At 34.7% G+C, this 21,828-nt stretch overlaps 1 protein-coding gene across 5 annotated transcripts in view; it reads left to right on the forward strand.

Annotated features, from left to right (window-relative positions):
* Positions 1-21,828, forward strand: part of RPS6KA3 (ribosomal protein S6 kinase A3) — a 110,939-nt gene that overhangs the window by 53,433 nt on the left and 35,678 nt on the right. For all 5 annotated transcript variants that reach the window (XM_053916987.2, XM_024569960.4, XM_053916989.2 and 2 more), the window contains 8 exons: positions 972-1,088; positions 5,325-5,406; positions 14,858-14,938; positions 15,741-15,820; positions 16,425-16,531; positions 20,261-20,298; positions 20,504-20,646; positions 20,837-20,907. In XM_053916987.2, coding sequence (XP_053772962.1) covers positions 972-1,088; positions 5,325-5,406; positions 14,858-14,938; positions 15,741-15,820; positions 16,425-16,531; positions 20,261-20,298; positions 20,504-20,646; positions 20,837-20,907 — 719 coding nt within the window. The remainder of the gene's footprint in view (positions 1-971; positions 1,089-5,324; positions 5,407-14,857; positions 14,939-15,740; positions 15,821-16,424; positions 16,532-20,260; positions 20,299-20,503; positions 20,647-20,836; positions 20,908-21,828) is intronic.

The following is a 21,828-nucleotide window of genomic DNA, read 5'->3' on the forward strand; positions in this document are numbered from 1 at the left end:
GTAGTACTTACACACTGGAAAAATAATATTGTAGGCAAAAAGAAAAGATAGTTTTTGACAGACTTGTAATTTCTGGTTTTGTTCAGTCTTGTTTTATTATAGTTTTGGCTGTAACACAGAGTATGTGTCTTAATTAAATAAGGTGTACTCAATCTAACTGATGGTTGCAGGGTGAATAAGTGATTGAAATTCTATATGTATTTACATGTTTTGTCAACCTTTCTTTTTTTCTGACACCTTCCCTCAAATATACTGAAAGGTCCACTGTCTTTAAAAATCCTTCTCTTAACTCTGAGACCTTCCAATTTTCCATCATGCTGAATAGTCATTTTTTTTTCTGTGTCTAATCCTCCAAATGTTAAATATTTTTTGATTTAACATTTAGAGTTATTTTGTGTTATAGTTACTCCTTTTTCCCCACTCAGATCTCAGATAGTCCTAGAAACATATCATAACTGAGAAATTTCAAACAGAATAAACTTTAGCGTACTACTTCAAATGGCCTTGCTGAGTATAGAAATCTCCACTTTCACCCTGGAATATTTTTCAACCACTCTTCCCAATACAGGGTTTTTTGTACCTAGCATTGGTCTACATAATGCAACCACATGTCAGAACACAGCACGTTACTCTGATCTGTTTTCAGACTTCTTTACACCCTCTGCCTTCACCCCATGAAAACGATTTGTTGTAATTATCTTCCATAGGAAGAACAAAGACTTGGAAATACTCAGCCTAATATTATATAGAGGTTAAATTGGCCTATGTGGTAGGCTGGTATTCTGTCTTTGACATTGAACTTGAAAGTATGTTTGCTTGGCATGTGTTTTCTGTTTATTTAGTAGATCAATTGAAGACAGTTTACGTGTATTAATTTGAGAGTTTCTAATATATACTAAAGTTATATTGCTTGATTTATAGCTGGAGGAAGTAGCTCTGACTCTTTTTTCCCTTTTTATTTGTATCAACAGGAGGAAGGCAGCATCAAAGAAATTGCAATCACACATCATGTAAAGGAAGGACATGAGAAGGCAGATCCTTCCCAATTTGAACTTTTAAAAGTATTGGGGCAGGGATCATTTGGAAAGGTAAGTCATGAGTATATGCTTCTAAGAAGTTGTTTTTGGAATTCTTGTGTATTTTATACAGGGGAGTAACAAATATTTTATGAAATACTACCCACCTGATCTCCCTACAAGCAGCATTTTCTGTGTTTCTACATTTCTCACTATCAATAAGTGTGGGGAAGTTAAAAAGTCATTCAAAAATACATTGAAAACTTTCATAAATTGGCAATATTCACTTCATATTCATTTTATCTTCAAGACCATATGGCCTCTCTAATTGCACTTCCTGAGGGATTAAAAAATCACAAAATATGCCCTGGATACGCTGTCCTCTTTGAGTCTTCATGTAGAATTGAAAGGTGATCTTGCAATGTATTTCAGTCTTTCCTCCACAGTGTCTCAAATACCAGCAAGAAGTGAATGGGTACTCCCAAGGAGCTAGTATGGGGGGTTACCACTACAAGTATGAAATTTGGGGAGTTACAGTTTATCTTTAAAATGAATGCAAAGGTTACATTCTATCCAACCATGTTTGTTTTTAATATGAAAAATATTTCCCAAAGCCACCAACTAAAAATTTTCTTCTAGTATTCCTTGCCCCCCTGCAGCACACCTCAGAAGCACTTCCTGTACTCCATTTTGAGAGGTACAGCAGTATAAATCACTACTACTTGATCTGTCTAGACCCTTTCTTAGCAGGAGGAAAACTCTGAGATCGCATTCAACTTTCAAGTTGCAGGGCTTCCTTACCACCTCTCTGTGAGAAAACAGTTGAAGATATGCTTTGCAAGCTTTAAAACAACACCAGTTTAAGCTCTCTTTTGTGCTTTTATGGGACTTGTTGGCAACTCTTGGCTAACATAGGTAATTCATTATAGCCGTTAACCTTTCTCAAACGCAAAATGATGCTTTTAATCCAAATATAGAGGCAGAACATAATGGTTGCAAGTTGGACTCTGGTCAGCCAGACTTGGATTCAATTTTTTTTCTTCTACTTAATTGGTATGTGTGCTTGAGCAAGTTAACCTCTTGGAGCCCCCTTTTTTTCCTTCTAGTTAGTCAGCAAGTTCTGTTGATTTAGTAAAGATTTCTGCAGTCATGCCTGTCCTTTCCTTCTCCACTGCCACTTCTCCGATCTATGCACCACCATTCCTTCCTTGCCTCTTGAAGGTGCCTCCTAAATTGGGCTTCCCAAATTTATCCTTGCCTAAAGCTATTATTTACTTGACAGCCAACACGAGCTAGTCTGATATTCTACCTCCTTAACCTTTTAGTAACCGCCCTTTGCTTTTAGGATAACGATAAATTCTGAAACTGGCTGAGGAGTCCCCAGATCAAATCCCTGGCTACCTCAACATGACTTTATATACTTTTCACTATCTGTGTTCTGGCCTCATTGGCCTTCTTTTTCAATCTTAAGCATCAGACTCCACCCCACTAGAAAGCCTTTGCACATGTTGTTCCTTTTGCCTGAAACACTCTGCCCCACCCCCAAGCCTTTCTCATCTAGTTGTTAGAGACGTCTTCCCTGCCATCCTGACTAGTTCATATTCCTCTGTTTTACCCTCTCAACATTGTACACCTCATCTTCACAGCACTCATCACAATTACAGTTTCTCACTTGTATAATTATTTGTTTCTTGGCTGTCTCCCCCACTGGACTATATGTTCAATGAGTGCAGGGGCCATGCTTTGTACCATGTCTCAGCATTGAACGAGTAGCACAGTACCTAGCATATGATCCTAGAAAGGAATTAATGAAAAAATAATAGTCCTTGACCTCATAGGGTAATAGTGATAATTAAATGATATAAGGCCAAGTACATAACATCTGCTATGAAACTGTATTATCATGCAGTGTTTATGAATAAACCCAAATAGAGGGGTTTATTTCTATACATTAGATTTTCAGGGAACACAATATTTAAGTTCCTCAGAGTTAGCATGCTTCTCCCTGTATTTCTTTAAATACCCTACTATAAATAACAAACATTTAAAACAGGGCGTCTCCTTTCTTACTCATCGTAAAAAGCCAGTCCAAGCCAAGGAAAAAAGGATGACCTGTCAGAGCCTAGAATAGCTTCATGGGGGAGTTCGAAAGGTCAGAAATGCTCTGGTGGGGGAAGATCCGATGACATCTGGGACTGCTGCTGTTTTTGCTACGCTTGACTGGTGAACAGCCAAAGAGACTGGATTAAGAGCGCCCTGATCAGGAACACAAAACTGGGTGGCTCGCTTGGTTCTTGTCCCAATACCTCCACTGTAACACTAGGCAAACTATTTAACCTCTCTAATCCCTGCTTGGTCAGCTATAAAACAGGCATTGCTTAGTAGGCCTACCTCCCAAAACTATCATGATGATGTATTACAAATGCTTGTGAAGGTCCTTTACAAACTAAGATGTGCTGAAAAGTGCTAAGAATGTGATTTCAGAGAAGGATGGAAAAAGTTTGGAATCCACAAGGAGAATTTTTCTTGTACAATGGCATAAAGAAGCTTGATTAGAGAATCTTAAGAGTGAATAAATACCAGACAAATCCTAATTACCTCTGCCTAACTAAAATTTATTTCTGTTAAAAGATATTATGGAATTTTTCGTGTATAATGCTCACTTTTTCGCCCAAATGTTTTAGGGAAAAACAAAGATGCACATTATACATGAGCATAATAATGGGCATGATAATCCCGTGTATAGTGCATACAAAACGTGGTGTGCAGTAGACACGGGAGTGCATTATACATGGCAAAATACGGTAATAATCTCTGATATCCATTAACATTTGAACATCATTCCATTCTTAGGAATTACCCTGATTAAGAATGCTTTTCTTGTCTCTGGCTAGATAGCTCAGTTGCTTAGGGCGTGGTCCCGATATCCCAAGGTTGTGGATTCAATTTCCAGTCAAGGCACATACAAGAAACAAAAAATGAATGCAGAAATAAGTGGAACAACAAAGCAATCTCTCTCTTTCTCTCTCTCTCTCTCTCTCTCCCTCTCTCTCCCTCCCTCCCTGCCTCTCTCCCCGCACCCCTCCTTTCCTCTCCCCCTCCCCCCTTTCCTCTGTCTCTAAAAATCAACCAATAAAAAAATTTTTTTAAAAGAATGCTTTTCTCTCCCTAGGTTGGCTCACTGCTAACTGGCTGGAAGGAATTAAAGGGTGGTACATGGTGAAGGGGGCAAGCAGGAGTGGTTTGGGGAGAGAAACACACACTGCATCAGGGTTTCTGTGCAAGTTCTGGTACTCTTCAATTGAATTGAAGTCATTGCCCATTACCTTTGGCATAATTTCTCAAAGTGAGGTACTCTGCCCCAGAATCAGTTGAATGAATCTTTTTTTTTAATTTTGTACTAATAGTCTGGTGTGCTAGTGCAGATAATTGAGAGCTGACCCTAAATTAATTCTTGATTGTAATTCTCTCTTCCCATCTGTGGCAGCTCAATAGCACTGCTAAAAAAAATGGGTAGGAGAAAGAGTTCAAATTCAGGTCCATTTGCAGGTCTCTAAAGGTTTGATGGAAAAGACCATGAAACTAATGGTCAAAGGAATAGAAGAGATTTATTAATAGTTTTGTATTATCCATATTATAGCGTAACCATGAACCATTTAGAGCAGGCTTGATTCACTTTGTATGAATCCCACATTGTATGTCGAAAGGAGCTAAAAATATTTGGAAAATGAAGATGCTCAATACCATACCTAGGAATTGTGTTCTTCATATTTAGGTGTGTGTGATCATTTGATTTTTGAAAGGTAGGTTTTTACTAAGTTACAATAAATATTTGTGAATAGGCTTCTTCAATGTAAACGTTTTAAATTGTTCTGCCCAGCAGTGAGAAATTTATGTGACATTTTCATATCTAGAAAATACAATTCATCAATGAATCATTATATGAACAGAAAATTGTGGTCAAGGGGACCTCCTATACAACAATTTTTATGGAATCAGAAGAATTCTTGTTTTGTTAAAAAGCAGAGCAATCACCATCTGTGTTATTCTTTAACCATGTTAGACTTTTCTCTAATTGCTACGTAGCTTAGAGCTTCTTGTTTCTATTTTATATGTTACGTGCTCTTTGGGATTTGGCAAACAACAAAAAGACATACCAGAATCTTCTAGTAATCATTCTGGTAATAATTCTAGTAGTCATAACTCTAGTAATCATTCTAGTAATAAATGATACATCAGGGGTCTTATTTTAACAATGGCATACTTTGTGAGACTTTGTAAAACTTATTTTCTCTTATTTAAACACAGGTTTTCTTAGTCAAAAAAATCTCAGGCTCAGATGCTAGACAGCTTTATGCCATGAAAGTACTGAAGAAGGCCACGTTGAAAGGTAAATGCTGCAACTATTTGTAATGTTCATGTCATATAAAGAAAAAGATCTCAATAGATATCACGTGACTCCTAGGCCACTTACATTCTGAATCTGTTCCTTTTACTATCTTTAAATTTAGGCTTTCTTTTAGTGAACTTTTCTTATTGGGCTAGGAATCATATGACTGGTGAGATGGGAGTTGCCCTGTTATGAAAGAAGTATTATATCATAAATTCATCTTGGGTTTAGGCAAAAGAAGTTTAGAAGATTAAAACTGGGTTTGGTGCATCTTCAAATGAATATAATTATTTTAATGTTCTGAAAACTTACTGTTTTACTGGATGCAAAATAGACTTTATTCTAAGGATTCTATCATTTTGCCTTTTGGTTTCCAAATAAGTTTTATTCCAAGCCTCCGATTTTGAAAAAATGTAATGTAGGATTTGGCTCTTTTATTTAAATAAATTAACAGTCTCAAGCCAGCTTTTATTTAGTAAAGATTAATTGTAGATCATGTACACTTGAAGAGCATTTGGGTTATTTTTCATTTTTTTCATTTTTTTCTACTGTTCAATTACAGTTGTCCTCACTTTGCCCCCATTACTCTCCCCTGCCCTACCAAACCCCCACCTCCCACATTCAATCCCTCCCCATTCCCCACCTCCCATTGTCCCTGTCCCTGGGTCCTCCATACATGTTCCTTGGCTTGCCCCTTCCCCTTCTTTCCCCCGTTATCCCCTTACCCTCTCCCATCTGGCCACTGTCAGTTTGTTCTTTATTTCCATGACTCTGGTCCTATTTTGCGCTCTTGTTTGTTTTGCTGATTAGGTTGCACTTATAGGTGAGATCATACAGTATTTGTCTTTCACCGCCTGGCTTACTTCACTTAGTATAATGCTCTCAATTCCATCCATGCTGTCATGAAGGGCAGGAGTTCCTTCTTTTCTCTCTGTGGATTTGGCTCTTACAAGCAAACAATCATTTAGAAGAAATTTTAATTAATTAATTAACTGATTGATTGATTTTTATTGTTGTTCAAGTACAGTTGTCTCCATTTTCTCCCCACCATGCCCCCCGGCCCCACCCATTCCCGCCTCCCACCCTGTAACCTCCCCCCTTTGGTTTTGTCCATATGTCCTTTATACATACTCCTTGATGGCGCTTTTCCTATTATCCCCTAATCCCCTGTCTTCCTCCTCCTCTCTGGTTACTGTAAGTTTGGTCTTTATTTCAATGTCTTTGGTTGTATTTTGCTTGCTTGTTTGTTTTGTTGATTAGGTTCCACTTATAGGTGAGATCATATGGTATTTGTCTTTCACCGCCTGGCTTATTTCACTTAGTATAATGCTCTCCAGTTCCATCCATGCTGTTGTGAAGGATAGGAGTTCTTTCTTTTTGTGGATTTGGCTATTATAGGCAAACAATCATTTAGAAGAAATTGCACATAGATTTTTAAATACTTAAATCTTTTATTTAGTTATTCAGTTATTATACCACAAAAATATCTAGTTTTGTGTATTGATGCCTAATACCATCTTTTTCTTCTTATAGCTGTAATTTCTAAAGCTTTTAAAATATTCTAGAAGGATCATTGCTGATGATCTTTTATTAATTCTGATGTTATTCGTCCCAATTAGTCACCCGCCTTGGGCATTATCAGCATTCCAAGAAATTTCACCTTCCTCTATAAACATTGTTCTTTGCTTTCCTTCTCTTGCTCCCTTCCCAAATATATTTTATTGCTTATTCATTCTCTGCCCCCTGTCTTACTACTTAACTTGGTTCTTTGTAGGACCAGGGAATTAAATTATGTCCACAGTGCCCTATTTCATATCACTACTTTATAACTTTATACTCCTGAATCTCATGTTACAAAACTGCATAAATGGAACTTATATAAGAGTTCATTCACCAAATCAGTAAAAGTAGTTTATTTTCATGTATCTAACATGATTTGTGTTATACATACTATATGTAATGGAAACTATGAAAACGCTGAGAAACAAAAAGATACCAGGAAAAGAAATAAGTGCCTACTTCCTTTTAGAGAATGCAAACTGTTGTTTAAGTGTCTCCATATTCCTCTAGCCATCCAGTTAGCTCCATATTTTCCAGTTGCATCTTTCCTTGAAATATTCAAAATTTCATTTGAAAAACATACATCTGAAAGAGTATTCTAGAAAAGAAGAATGACAAAGGAACAAGCTCTATGAGATTTAAAGCTTACTTAAAGCAATAATAATTCAGTGTGTTGTTGGGGCAAATAATACAGATATACCAATCAGTGAAACAAAATAGTATAAAACTATTTATATTAAATTATAATATATTACAAAAATATTGAGTACTTCCTGTGCTGTATGACAAAGCAGGTATATAGAACAATAAGAAATTAAATAATTATTTCATGAATTTTGTCTGAAATATTCCTGAGCAACCTGGAAAAATTAAGAGTCTTCTCTTAAACCCTAAAATGTAATAAACAACAATCTAAGTGAATTTTACAAGTTAACACACCAGAAAATTTGTGAGGAGATATTGAGTAAATTATAAATTGACAATGTAAAAAAAATTTTAGTCTTCCATACAATTAAAAATAGTATAAATGGGAAATCATGAAATTATTTGCCTCAAATATTATAAAATATTAATATAAGGAATTTATAAAAGGGTTTTTAACTAGCCAAATCTAGGACAATTTGAATATTTCAATAAATAATGATAGTGACAGATTATGACCCCACTGAATAAAATAAGAATCCATGAGTTAATATATAAATGAATTAATGGGGAACAAGGGAGAGTGCTTCCTCACAGTAGAATTCCAGCTGATAATTGTAAAAGGTGTGATTGAGTTAGTAATTCCTAAGAAATAACATTACAACATAACAAAGGATTTCAGAATAATTTTTTTGCAGTAGAATAAAACAAATAATCTTTGGAAAAATATCCCATTTGGCTGACAAAGAAATGTACATGAAATAATGAGCTATCATTTCATGTGATGGAAACATAAATTGGAAAGTACTTTTGCTATGAGTACAAAGAGCCATTATTGCACTTGAAAATTCTCTTGTAACATTATTTACAATATTGAGAATTTGGACATCAACATAAATATTGAAAAATAGAGGAATGTTTAGAAAATTATGGGATACCATTTAATAGGATATTACTTATTTTTTAATATATTTTATTAATTATGCTATTAACAGTTGTCCCATTTCCCCCCCTTCACTCCACTCCACCCTGCACACCCCCTCTCTCCCACATTCCGCCCCTACAGTTCATGTCTATGGGTCATACATATCAGTTCTTTGGCTTCTACATTCCCTATACTATTCTTACCCTCCCCCTGTCTATTTTCTACCTACCATTTATGCTACTTATTCTCTGTACCTTTCCCCCCTCTCTCCCCCTCCCACTCCCCTTTTGATAACCCCCCATGTGATCTCCATTTCTGTAGTTCTGTTCCTGTTCTAGTTGTTTGCTTAGTTTGCTTTTGTTTTTGTTTTAGGTGTGGTTGTTAATAACTGTGAGTCTGCTGTCATTTTTACTGTTCATATTTTTGATCTTCTGTTTCTTAGATAAATCCCTTTAATATTTCATATAATAAGGGCTTGGTGATGATGAACTCCTTTAACTTGACCTTATCTGGGAAGCACTTTATCTTCCCTTCCATTCTAAATGAAAGCTTTGCTGGATAGAGCAATCTTGGATGTAGGTCCTTGCCTTTCATGACTTGGAATACTTCTTTCTAGCCTCTTCTTGCCTGTAAGGTCTCTTTTGAGAAATCAGCAGACAGTGTTATGGGGACTCCTTTGTAGGTAACTGTGTCCTTTTCTCTTGCTGCTTGTAAGATTCTCTCCTTATCTTTAATCTTGGGTAATGTAATTATGATGTGCCTTGGTGTGTTCCTCCTTGGGTCCAACTTCTTTGGGAATCTCTGAGCTTCCTGGACTTCCTGGAAGTCTATTTCCTTTGCCAGATTAGGGAAGTTCTCCTTCATTATTTGTTCAAATAAGTTTTCAAGTTTTTGTTCTTCCTCTTCTCCTTCTGTTACCCCTGTAATTCGGATGTTGGAACATTTAAGGATGTCCTGGAGGTTCCTAAGCTTCTCCTCATTTTTTTGAATTCTTGTTTCTTCATTCTTTTCTGGTTGGATGTTTCTTTCTTCCTTCTGGTCCACACCGCTGGTTTGAGTTTCAGTTTCCTTCCCATCACTATTGGTTCCCTGTACATTTTCCTTTGTTTCTCTTAGCATAGCCTTCATTTTTTCATCTGGTTTTCGAACAAATTCAACCAATTCTGTGAGCCTTCTGATTACCAGTGTTTTGAACTGTGCATCTGATAGGTTGGCTATCTCTTCATTCCTTAGTTGTATTTTTTCTGGAGTTTTGATCTGTTCTTTCATTTTGGCCATTTTTTTTTGTCTTGGCACGCTGGTCTGGATGAATGTTTCTTCTTTATCTCCTTGGTTGTCAGACTTCCATACAGTTCGATTTTCTGTCAGTTATGGTTGTTTTTTGTTTTTAAATTGTTGTTGTCCTTCTTTTGGTTGTGCAAGGAGGCACAGTGTGTCTACCTATGCCTCCATCTTGGCCGGAAGTTAATAGTAGGATATTATTTAAATGAAACATTTAAAATATCACAAAAATGAACTTAATTGAAAATATGTAAGTTAACAATTATAACAGATTTGTTTACAATAAGTATGTGAAATTACATAGATACAAGCTGTAGAACAAACAATAGAAAAGTGAAAATATCTGACTTACTGGAATTATAGGCCAGTGGATAATTCTTGATATGTTCTTATATTTGATTTTTATTTTTATCAAAATAGTATGTGTATAGAGTCTTATAAAATAGCAGTGCTTTTCCTACCCTCCTCCATATCCCAGTTCCTGACTCCCAGATACAATGACTTTTCACCTCTTTAGCTGCTGCTCCTGCCATTTACCTCCACATTCAATACTCTTATATTGCAATTTTTTTGTTTCTATTTGGAGACATAATCTATTGATGTCCTAACATGGAAGATGAGGATTTAGATCTCTTACACTACCACTGGCACACAATTTCCCTCTTCATGTTTTGTTTTCATTATTACAGCTTTATAAAAATTGTTTCAGAGCTAAATGATATATTAGTCACATTTCCTTTACTTCTTTGCTGTATTAGATTTCCTTTTCTAAATTCTGTATCTACCTGTTTCTCAGTTTACTTTTAGTTTTGGTGGAACACATCTTCTAGTAGCTACCTCAGAAAGGGTGAATAGATAGTAAATTTTTTGTGATTTCACATGTCCAAAATGCCTTTATTCTGCCCCCTCACTTAATTTATAATTTGGCTGGGTGTAAAATTCTAGGTCAGAAGTAATTTTCCCTTAGATATTTTAAGGCATTGTTTCCATTGTCTTCCAGTTTCCTGTGTTGCAATTATGAAGTTTATTGCCATTCTGATTCCTAGTCCATTGTGTATAAGCTGCTTTTCCTCTTTGGAAGTTTTTAGAATCAATCTACTCTCTATCCCTGGTGTTCTGAAATTCCTATAATTGTATTTCTTATTGTGGCTTTTTTTAATTCTTCATACTAGGTATGGGATGCTTCTTTCTATTTAAAAACTCAATTCTTCAGTTTTGGGAAAGTATTCCAACTCTTCTAGTGACCTTTTTGTTTCTATCATATTTTTTAATTTCCTACATTTTTCCTTTGTTGTCTCATTATTCCACTTTTAAAAACATTTTATTATGCTAAGTATCAAACATTTACAGAAAGAAACAGAAGATAGTATCTGTGAAAGACAAAGACTCATAAAAGAAGTAATATATAACTATCATATACCTAAAAATTAATATACAGATATCCAGTGTTCAAACTTCCACTTGTCCCTATTGTTATGATTCATTTTTCTTTTGGCAATTTGTTTGAATCAGGCCCCAGATGAGGTCCATATTTTGCAATTGGTTTTTATCTCTTTAAGTCTTTCAATGTGTGAACTCTGTCTTCATTTCTTTTTTTCATTGTATTTTATTTGTTGAAAACACTACTTCCTTCCCCCACCTTTTTTTTCCCAATTTTTGAATTATCTTATTATTGTTCAATTACAGTTGTCTGCATTTTCTCCCCACCTCTTTACTCCACCCCAGCCAAACCCACCTTCCTCCCCTGCCTGCCCCCTACCTCTTTTAAAGCTTCTGGTTTCATGGGTGCCATATGGTCTTCCCTCTCTTGGATATAAATTAGGAAGTTATTTTTTGTTTTGTTTAAGTTTTTTTTTTCTGTTCTTTACATTGTCTTTGTTTTAATTCCTTTTTTTCTTTTTATTCTGATAACTGTTTCTCATATTTAGAGCCTTTCCTCAAATGCCTTGGGATCCTTTGCTATCTTTTCCGTATTTAAGAGTGAGGTAACAAAAAGCTGATTGGAAAGGATTTTATAGCAAGAATTGTCTATTACTCATTGGCTTCCTTCCCTTAGGCTTAGATTTTGGCTTTCTCTCATCTGCTGTGTGAGTTACCACTTACTCATCTTCTGCTACTGCTTCCTCTCCTGTTCTCTGTTCTTGTGAGTTTGTGCATAATTTTTCCATTATTGTAATTTCAATGGCAGTTTGGAAGGAAGTAGAAAGTAAAACATCCATGTTTAACCAGAAATCTCTTTCCATTTTAAAGTTCCTGTTAATACAATAAGTGTGGTCAAATAAAGGTCAATAGCGTTAGGTTGAGCTTATGGGGATTTTTGTCCTAATAAAGTAGTTACTGAGCCTAAAAGGTTTTGTAAACCATTGTTTAAAGCAGTTTCTTAATACATCATCCTAGAAACATAAACAGTACTTCTTGTTCATTCTTATGTTTAAATCAGGGAGGGTTTAAAAACTAATAACTAGTGTATGAGAAAATTATTTCAGAGGAATGTAGTTGCTTTGGCAACATGAGTCATTATTAACAAGTTATGTGTTAGGGTTTAGAATTTAACCAGTTGTGAATATAATTGAGTGTAAACTAATTTATTGAAAAATAAATTTAAAAAATAAAAGTAAATAAACTTAAAAATTAAAACAGCTTTATTTAGGTTTAACTGGCATATAATAAACACATTAAACATGCCTTCTTATGAACCAGTATATCCTAATCAAAATTCCTGATTATAGGGTGATTTATATTTGTCATCAGGTCTTTACATAAGTAGAAGAAACAAAATTTTAATTATTACACAATTCTGTCTTAGACAAAATGAAGGAATTCTTTAGTGAGTGAATCTTACGGCACATTTTCAACTAAACAAAGTCTCATCAGTGTTACATATAAGGAAACTATCTCACAAGATAATCATAATAGAAAGAAACCATCTTGTTCTAGCCCCTCATTCTATAGAGAAGGTAGCAGGAAGCCCTTGAGGAGTGAAAGGATTTGACCAAGGTAATTCATCTAGTTATTATTAGCATGGCCATTAAACTATAGCTTTTGACCCCCAAATAATCTTTTCATTGTGGTAGAATAATAGAAGAAGGATAAACAGTAAATATACTGATGGGTATTTTTGCTGCTTACTGAACAGAGGAGTAATTTTTAAATGATAAGCTTTGTAAGGTCTGTATAATTTTTGAAGTAAGTGGAAATTTGGAATATAGCTTTAAGGTACTGGGAACTTAATCCAAGATTGTATGGATAGCAATAGGAAAAGGGCAGAGTTGGGCTAGACTGGGACAGAATTATCAGCAGGCCTAGGTGATAAACCTCATTCACATAAATTATAGAAAGGACCTATTGGCTCTAAGACACAGGAATTGTAGTGATAGGACAAGATAATGAAATCAGAGGTTGGTTTTCAATTTGGTGTACTAGCTGGACAAGTCAGTTAAAAAGATCTACATAGACATCAAAAGCAGTCGATTTCTATTCCTGCTTTGACCATTTTCAGTCGCTGGCACTTCCACTGAAAATAGAAAACTACTAGAATGGGAAACATAGGATTTTTTTAGCTTTGTTTATTTTTCCCAGAGGTCTTATTTCTGTGTTTTAAATTTATCTGTGGTCCCTTTAAATTGAAAAGAAAAATCAACTCATCTTTCTCTCAACCCTCCAAAAAGATTCTCTTTACCATTCTTTCTATTTAATCTTTGGTGCAACCATTCAGTCACTCTGTCCTGAAAAATAGAAGTTATCTATGATTTATACTTATTATGCAACAGAAAAAGAAAACCTATAATGAATGATCATTTTCACCTCTTCACTCCAACACAATTGAAGTACTTTTCAGAATGTGTTGTAACCATTTATTAACTTGTCTGTCATTCCCACCACATTATGAGCTTCTTGAACATTATTTTATTTGTATTTGTCTCACAGTGCCTGGCACATAGAATTTGTTCAGGAAATGTTTGGTTGGTAAAAAGAGAACTTTGCCTGCAGGGTCAAACAAATTCTTTCTAACATTTCAAATTGTCCAGAGCCTGGATCCTCCCTACTTTACCTCCCCACTTTCCACACTGATTTGGTTACTTCCTGTTCATCATGCACGCCTCCATGTCCCTGCTCATGCTGGTACTCCGTACCTCAACTTTTCTTCTCTAGACCCAATCCTTCTCACCCATCTAAATTCCACTCTAAAACTTCCTAACCCTACCTCCTCCCTCTAGCTCTCCTACACAAGTAGCACTGATCTTTCCCTTCTCTGAATTCCTGCACTGCTTATTGCTGGTAGTAAATCATTTTATCTCTTCATCATATCCAGTGTGCTATAGATCCATTTAATTGAATATCTCTTATATACCAGGATCTGGGATATACAGACCTTATCTCAAATGGTTACATAGCCCCCAGAAGTACAGTGGTGTTATCCCCATTTTATAGATGAAAGGTAAACTGAGGCTCAGAGAGTTTAAGTAAATAACTTGCTCCAGATTACACAGATCTGAATCCAGATCTTTCTAACTCCAAAAAGTCTTTGCTCTATCAGCTACACCACAGTATTTCCTCTTACTCTCCCCCCCTCAAAATAGACCTTTGGGGGTATATCCATCCTTCCCCATGTCTGTCACATGTTGTAGATGCTTAATAAATGTTTGTTGAATTGATTTGATAGGGGTATTGAAACCTGTTCCCTTTTTCATGTTTTCATATTTCAGTAGGATGCTTTTAGTATTTTTAAAAAGTTGCTCTTTTTTGGTTATTTTTCATAACTTTGGTTAAAATTCTTGTAAATTTGATGTTAAAGCCAACACCAAATATGCTCTCTATATTTATTTTTTAAATCGAAATACAGATTTTATAAATTATATAATTTTTCTGGTTGTATAATTGAGTAAAATTATAGTTATTAATTTTGAAAATCCAAGAGGGAGATAAAACGTGATTTACATTTTTATAACATATAAGCACAATTTTATTTAAAATAGGCACCAAAGACATTTTGTTTTCAAGATTGTGTCTGAAAGCTATTGCAACTGCCATTATATTTTATAGTTCGAGACCGTGTTCGAACAAAAATGGAGCGGGATATCTTGGTAGAAGTTAATCATCCTTTTATTGTCAAGTTGCATTATGGTAAGTTATAAACCAGCTCCCACCTCACTGCTTCACCTCATGCACCACTCCCTGAATACATTCAAATATACTAATGTGTATAAATATTTATTTCTGTATATTTATATGTGTTTAGCAGATATACATAGTAAAGTCATAGAAATTAAATCATTACTTAAACAAGCTTTAGAAGCTTTTATCACGTTTAGCTTATGTTTATTTTAAATATTATAGTGTCTGGGTAGCCATAGGAACAGGTAATAATTTTTATTATATTAATTAATAATAACTTACCAGCATTTTATAGCCCATATGTGTTAGCCCAACTTAAAGGCAAGAAAGATGTGTAATGTCCTGAAACCTTTATTGACTCTCTTTTTTCCAAAGGCATATTTGCTTTTTCTCAGTGGGCAGTGTATGGTGACTCTTTTTATGTGTAATTAACGCTAAACAAACACACATTTTTTCTGTAGTAAAGTAAGATGGATTTTGTATTTTGTTCCTTGTTTAAGAATGTCTTTTTCTTTTGGGAATTTTTCTTATTGATCATAATGTTTTAGAGCTATTGTATTCCTGAGAGACTATCGCCTGCAGAAAATCTAACAAATGTTCTAGTGGTTCCATAAAAGGAAACACTGCATTTTACATTTCCACATGGAAACTAAGAAGTCAGTGGTTATCTTCTCAATAAAAATCAGTTTGTATGTATGTATAATTATTAATTTGCTTAAAAAAATAATCCTTTTTGAATGAATTGACCTAATATAAGCCTAAAAAACTGAACTGTGGTGGATTAAACAAAAATTTTTATTTCTTCATTCAGCTTTTCAAACTGAAGGGAAGTTGTACCTTATTTTGGATTTTCTCAGGGGAGGAGATTTGTTTACACGCTTATCCAAAGAGGTATATAATTAATCTTTATTTTTGATCTATTTATACTCATCCTGTTTCATCTAAAGCATTGTCTTATTCAATACTATGATTATCATGTTTTCTGTAGTTGCTCAAGATTCTTACATTGAAGAATCAGAGTTTAAAAGAGTTCTTTTTGTACCTTTTGAATTTATTCTGAAAGTAGGACCTTAAATCTATAAATTATCATAGTCCTGCTTCATTTGTCCTGCTTCATTTACTTATAGTTTTTCAGAAGCAACAATATCTCACTAAGATACCCTTAAACAACTGGTAGTAGAAAGTCAGCATTGCATCTTAAAGATCACTTTTCATTTCTAAGATCTTACTGTGGTGGGGTGGCAATGACGCAGTCTGAACATAGTGGTTACTTAACAAAATGCAAAATCATTTCCCCCATAGGGAAATGCGTGTTTTGCATTTAGTAAGTGGTTAGTTAGTTGACTGATAATTTTTGCAAATTTTCATAAATTGTGGGTAAAATTACATGTGATAGCATATTTATAATTTTTGAATATTTAAACTCTGGGATGGAACTTTAAATGAAAATTACAGACAAAAAGAAAATAAAGACAAAAATATTATTTTATTTTAGGTGATGTTCACAGAAGAAGATGTCAAATTCTACTTGGCTGAACTTGCACTTGCTTTAGACCATTTACATAGCCTGGGAATAATCTATAGAGACTTAAAACCAGAAAAGTAAGGAATCATGCTACTAAGTTGAATACAATGTAATATCATGGTTTAGGGGGTAATAAAAAATAAAATTACTTCATACAACTGCCACAGCATTACATTAGAGTGCCTATGCTTCACATTTCTGCTAACACTATGTTTTCTCATATTTTTAAATACCTGTTAATCAAAATTTATGCTAATGTCATCTTGCTTACATTTGCATTCTTTGATTTTTAATGAGGTTGAAATCTGTGTACCTATGTTTATTGGCAGTTTGTATTTTTGTGTGATTTTTCTGTTCATGGCCTTTGCTTATTTTTCTTTTGGAATGTTATGTTTTCCCATTGTAACAGACCTTTACAAATTAAGAATTTAACCATGTGACATACAGGGTAGGGCCAAAGTAGGTTTACAGTTGTTCGTATGCAAAATAATGCAATAATAAATAATAATACCAGAGTAAACTGTTTAGCATACTCACAACTGTAGAACTACTTTGGCCCTACCCTGTATATTACAAATACATTTTTCTACTTTGCTTTTTACTTTTACATATATTATTTTAACCTATACAAGTAATTTTTCCTAAGATCTATTGATCTTTCCTTTTTTTTTAATTTTTTTTTTATTGTTCAAGTACAGTTGTCTCCATTTTCACCCCACCTTGCCCCCCCGCCCCACCCATCCCCACCCTCGAACCTATCCCCTTTGGCTTTTTCCATGTGTCCTTTATGCATGTTGCTTGATGGCCCTTCCCCTATTTTCCCCCGTTATCCCTCTCCCTCCTCCCCTTTGGTCACTGTCAGTTTGTTCTTTATTTCCGTGTCTCTGGTCCTATTTTGCTCGCTTGTTTGTTTTTTTGATCAGGTTCCACTTATAGGTGAGATCGTATGGTATTTGTCTTTCAATGCCTGGCTTATTTCACTGAGCATAATGCTCTCCAGTTCCATCCCTGCTGTCACAAAGGGTAGGAGCTCCTTCTTTCTTTCTACTGCATAGTATTCCATTGTGTGAAAGTCTTTAAGAAGACTCATCAAGAAAAAAAAAGAGAGGACTCAAATAACAAAATCAGAAATGAAAGGAGAGATTACAACTGATACCACCAAAATACAAAGAATTGCAAGAAATTATTATGAAATTTGAAAACCAGGGTGAAATGGACAAATTTCTAGAAAAATATAATCTCCCAAAACTGAATGAAGAAGAAGCAGAAAGCCTGAACAGACAGCTAACAGCTGATGAAATCGAAGCAGTAATCAAAAAACTCCTGGCACAGAAAAGCCCTGGGCCGGATGGTTTCATAGGAGTTTTCAGTCTTTTCTTTTGTGATTGCTTCTATGACTTATATTCTTAGAAAGGTTTTTCCAGTCCCATAATCAGATTTTTTCTAATTTTGTGGTTTCTCTTTTTACTTTTAAATAATTTACTTTAAAATGTTTAATTTACTTTTAAATTTAGAATATTTTTTGGTGTGAGATATGGCATAAAGCTAATAATGCTTTTCTCCAAATATCATTTATTGAAATTTTTCTTCTCCACATGATTTCAGATTTTATTGAGCAAATTTCTCATTGCTTTTATAATAGCAGTTATCAAGAAGCTAATGTTTAAATTGTACACACTTCTGTGTTTTAATTTTTAAGTGTTTATCACTTTCAGTAAGAAAGTTTTTTTCCGCTTTTTAAGGATAAAGAGCCTTGCTCTATCAAGAATTTTTTTAACAACTTGCCATTTAATTGAATAACCCTGGCTGATGTGGCTCAGTGGATTGAGTGCCAGCCTGTTAAACAAAGCGTTGCCGGTTCGATTCCCAGTTAGGGCACATGCCTGGGTTGTGGGCCAGGTCCCCAGTGGGGGGCACATGAGAGGCAACCACACATTGATATTTCTCTCACTCTCTTTCTCCTGCCCTTCCTCCCTCTCTCTAAAAATAAATAAATAAAATCTTTTAAAAAATTGAATGTATTTAGTTTAGATCTTCGTATAAACATTGGTCATAAAACTATATATAGAGTATGGGCCCTGTCTGTAGTGTCAAATAAGTTCAAATATAGGTAAGATTGTTTATAGTGAGATCTTTCACATACATGTCTAGACAGTGCTATTATATTGAAATAACATTTGTTAAATGATCCAAGTAAAGACCATCATACAGAACTTGGGAAAATTTAAATGTTTAGCCAATTGTTTTATGCACTGTGAGGATTTTTCCAGATACCTTTAAACTGTTATTATAAATATAGCTAAAAATAATTATTAATAGTTGAAAGGGAGCTTATTGAGAGCACCACAGTTGACTTTTTCTTTAAAAGATAATAGATGGACATGGTAACTTAATGCTTTTAGAAGGTATAACTAATACCCTTTTAGCCATGGTTTATTTTTTTCTCTCAATATCAAGAATGGTTTAAGGTTTTATTTTGTTTTTAGAACTGTCATATGTTTATTACACACAACAGGGGATGATTTCTACCATGCCTAATAATTCCTTTATGTTTCCTAAATGTATTGATCTGCTGCATAATCAAGATTAGTATTTTTTTTTCTTAACAAGTCCCTTGTTATGAAGAGATTTGAAAAATATGTCCCTACTGAATTACCCTCAGTGGTAAATTTTTTTATTGTAATCATAGTTGAATTGATAACATAGGAAAATTAGTAGTATTTTTAACACAGTAAAATGTCATAGGAAAATTTGGCTCTCACATTTTTTAGTTAGTATTAAACGTAAGGAAATGTTTATACTATGGAATAGCTTTGATATGAATGAAACTGTTTATTACTTGACCTTTCCAGTCAGCGTACCAAAATACCTATCCAGAAATACAATTGGCTTACAGCTCAGTACTTAACCCCTTTCTATATCTCCTTATTTAATGGTCTTGCTCTCCGCTCATGTATCTGCTAAAGCCAGAAACTTGCGGGCCTTCTCCATTTGTTCTTTATCACAACCCATATCTAAGAGGTCACTAAATACCCTGTATTTTTCCCCTCTAAATTGTTTTGTAAATGTGCAGATCCATACGTGTAAACCTTTTGTGGTCTTCAGTGCCCTTGAAAAGAAGCCCAAACTGTTTGGAATGCCCTATTGACCCTTTGTAGCCTGGTGCCATTCATTCAACGTGCATTTCTTATTTGTGCCTTGCTAGGCACTGAGTTACAAGATAAAGGTCAAACCCTCTAAGGAGCTCACAGTTTACTGAGAGAAGACACTGGAGAATGTATACAGTGAAGGGATGGGTCAATGAAAACCAAGGAGTCTGAGGAAGGTGTGTTGAAAAGAAGAGGATTGTGGTGGTCATGTCAGAAAGAAAAGGCTAGGAAAGAATGATTGAGTCAGATGCCTTTAAAATGACCAAGAGAATGACAACTCTAATGCATTCGACTTAAACATTTGGACCCTCTGTCTATTGTGCAAGTACTAAGGAGTTCAGTTAGGCCACCTCTGCAGAAAGGCATTAGAAAGAGCAACTTAGAAGAATACATAGGCTTTGGTTCTTTTTCTATTAGTTTTCTAGTGCTCCTGGCTCATTAATACAAGTTTATAAGGCTTTACCTTTGGCATTTGTTATATACGTGTGTCCAAAAAAATAACTTTTTTCCTTATTTACCTTTGCCTTCTTATTCACAGTCTAAAGCAATATTTTAGAATGAGTGTGGTGAGTTGATGCTTAACAAAGGAATTTTAGTTTTAACATTAAATTTCTAGCGGTTTGAAAAGATCTTTTTAACTTTGTCTTTTTATTTCAGCATACTTCTTGATGAAGAAGGTCACATCAAATTAACAGGTAAAATTCCTCATTTTATTAAAATACCCTCTCCTACTCTATACATAAATTTCCTTTTAAGGTCAATCATAGTACAAATAATGTGTAACACAATTAAGAATTTGGATTAGAATTTTTAATAATTTAAATATTGGAACTCAAAGTTTAAACTTTACATGTGCAAATTATTGTAGCATATTTATGAGTTCTATATTTATTTTGGCAGATTTTGGCTTAAGTAAAGAGTCTATTGACCATGAGAAGAAGGCATATTCTTTTTGTGGAACTGTGGAATATATGGCTCCAGAAGTAGTTAATCGTCGAGGTCATACTCAGAGCGCAGACTGGTGGTCTTTTGGTGTGTTAATGGTAAGGTTTGGGGTGTTTTTTGTGTGGGGGGGGAAGTCCACTAATGAAGAGAATAGAAGTATAAATCACATATTTTATGATATAGCAATTTTTAAAAATTTGGTTGTAATTAAGATGATGCTTTCATACCTTCTTGCCTTGAGATTTTATACTTATAGACTAATACCTCTGATTTTTTGCCTTTTTGTAGTTTGAGATGCTCACTGGTACACTGCCTTTCCAAGGAAAAGATCGAAAAGAAACAATGACTATGATCCTTAAGTAAGTACTCCCTACTGGATATGTTATGATGAGATTTTAAAGTAAATGCTTCAGGCTAATAAAAAAAAGAGATTTAAGAGTGTTGGCTACAGTTTAAAAAATAATTGTCCTGGCTGGCATGGCTCAGTGGGTGAGCACCAGCCTACGAACTAAAAGGTTGCTGGTTCGATTGCCAGTCAGGGTACATGCCTGGATTGCGGGCCGGGTCCCCGTTAGAGGTGTGGAAGAGGCAACTGATCGTGTTTATCTTCCTTTCTTTCTCTCTCCCTTTCCCCCTCTCTAAAAATAAATAAATAAAATCTTAAAAAATAAAATAAAAAATAATACACACACATTTATGTAAAAGGGAAAAAAGATTCTAGAAGGGTATCGGAGAATATCTATGTGACCTTGGGGTAGGAAAAGTAGTCTTAGGTCACAAAAAGCACTAGCTATAAAAGAAAAGATTGAGATATTATTACCACATTGAAATTAATATAACCAAGAAACAGCTTATATCCAGAATATATCAAGAACTCTAGTCAATCAATAAGAAAAAGACAGCCCAATAGAAACATCATAGGTAGGAGACATAGGGACTTCAATGGCCAATAAACTTTAAAGAGGTGCTCATCTCCATTAATCAGAAAATGGAAGTTAAAACCACAATAGGCTATAACTGCATACCCACCAGAATGACTAACAGTAAAAAGATTGACGATACAAATGCTGACCGGATATGGAGCACTGGCAACTTTCATACATAACTGAAAGGAATACAGATACTTGTATAACCACTTTGGAAGCTGTTTTTGGTATTATCTTCTAAAGTCAAATATGTATATATACCCTCATCCAGTAATCCCACTTTTAGGCATGCAATTTATATTCATCAAGGTACTTGCACATCAAAAATGAAGCACAAAGATGTTCATAGCAGCA

This window comes from Desmodus rotundus, chromosome X (genome assembly GCF_022682495.2).
Source record: "Desmodus rotundus isolate HL8 chromosome X, HLdesRot8A.1, whole genome shotgun sequence".
NCBI classification, from domain to species: domain Eukaryota; kingdom Metazoa; phylum Chordata; class Mammalia; order Chiroptera; family Phyllostomidae; genus Desmodus; species Desmodus rotundus.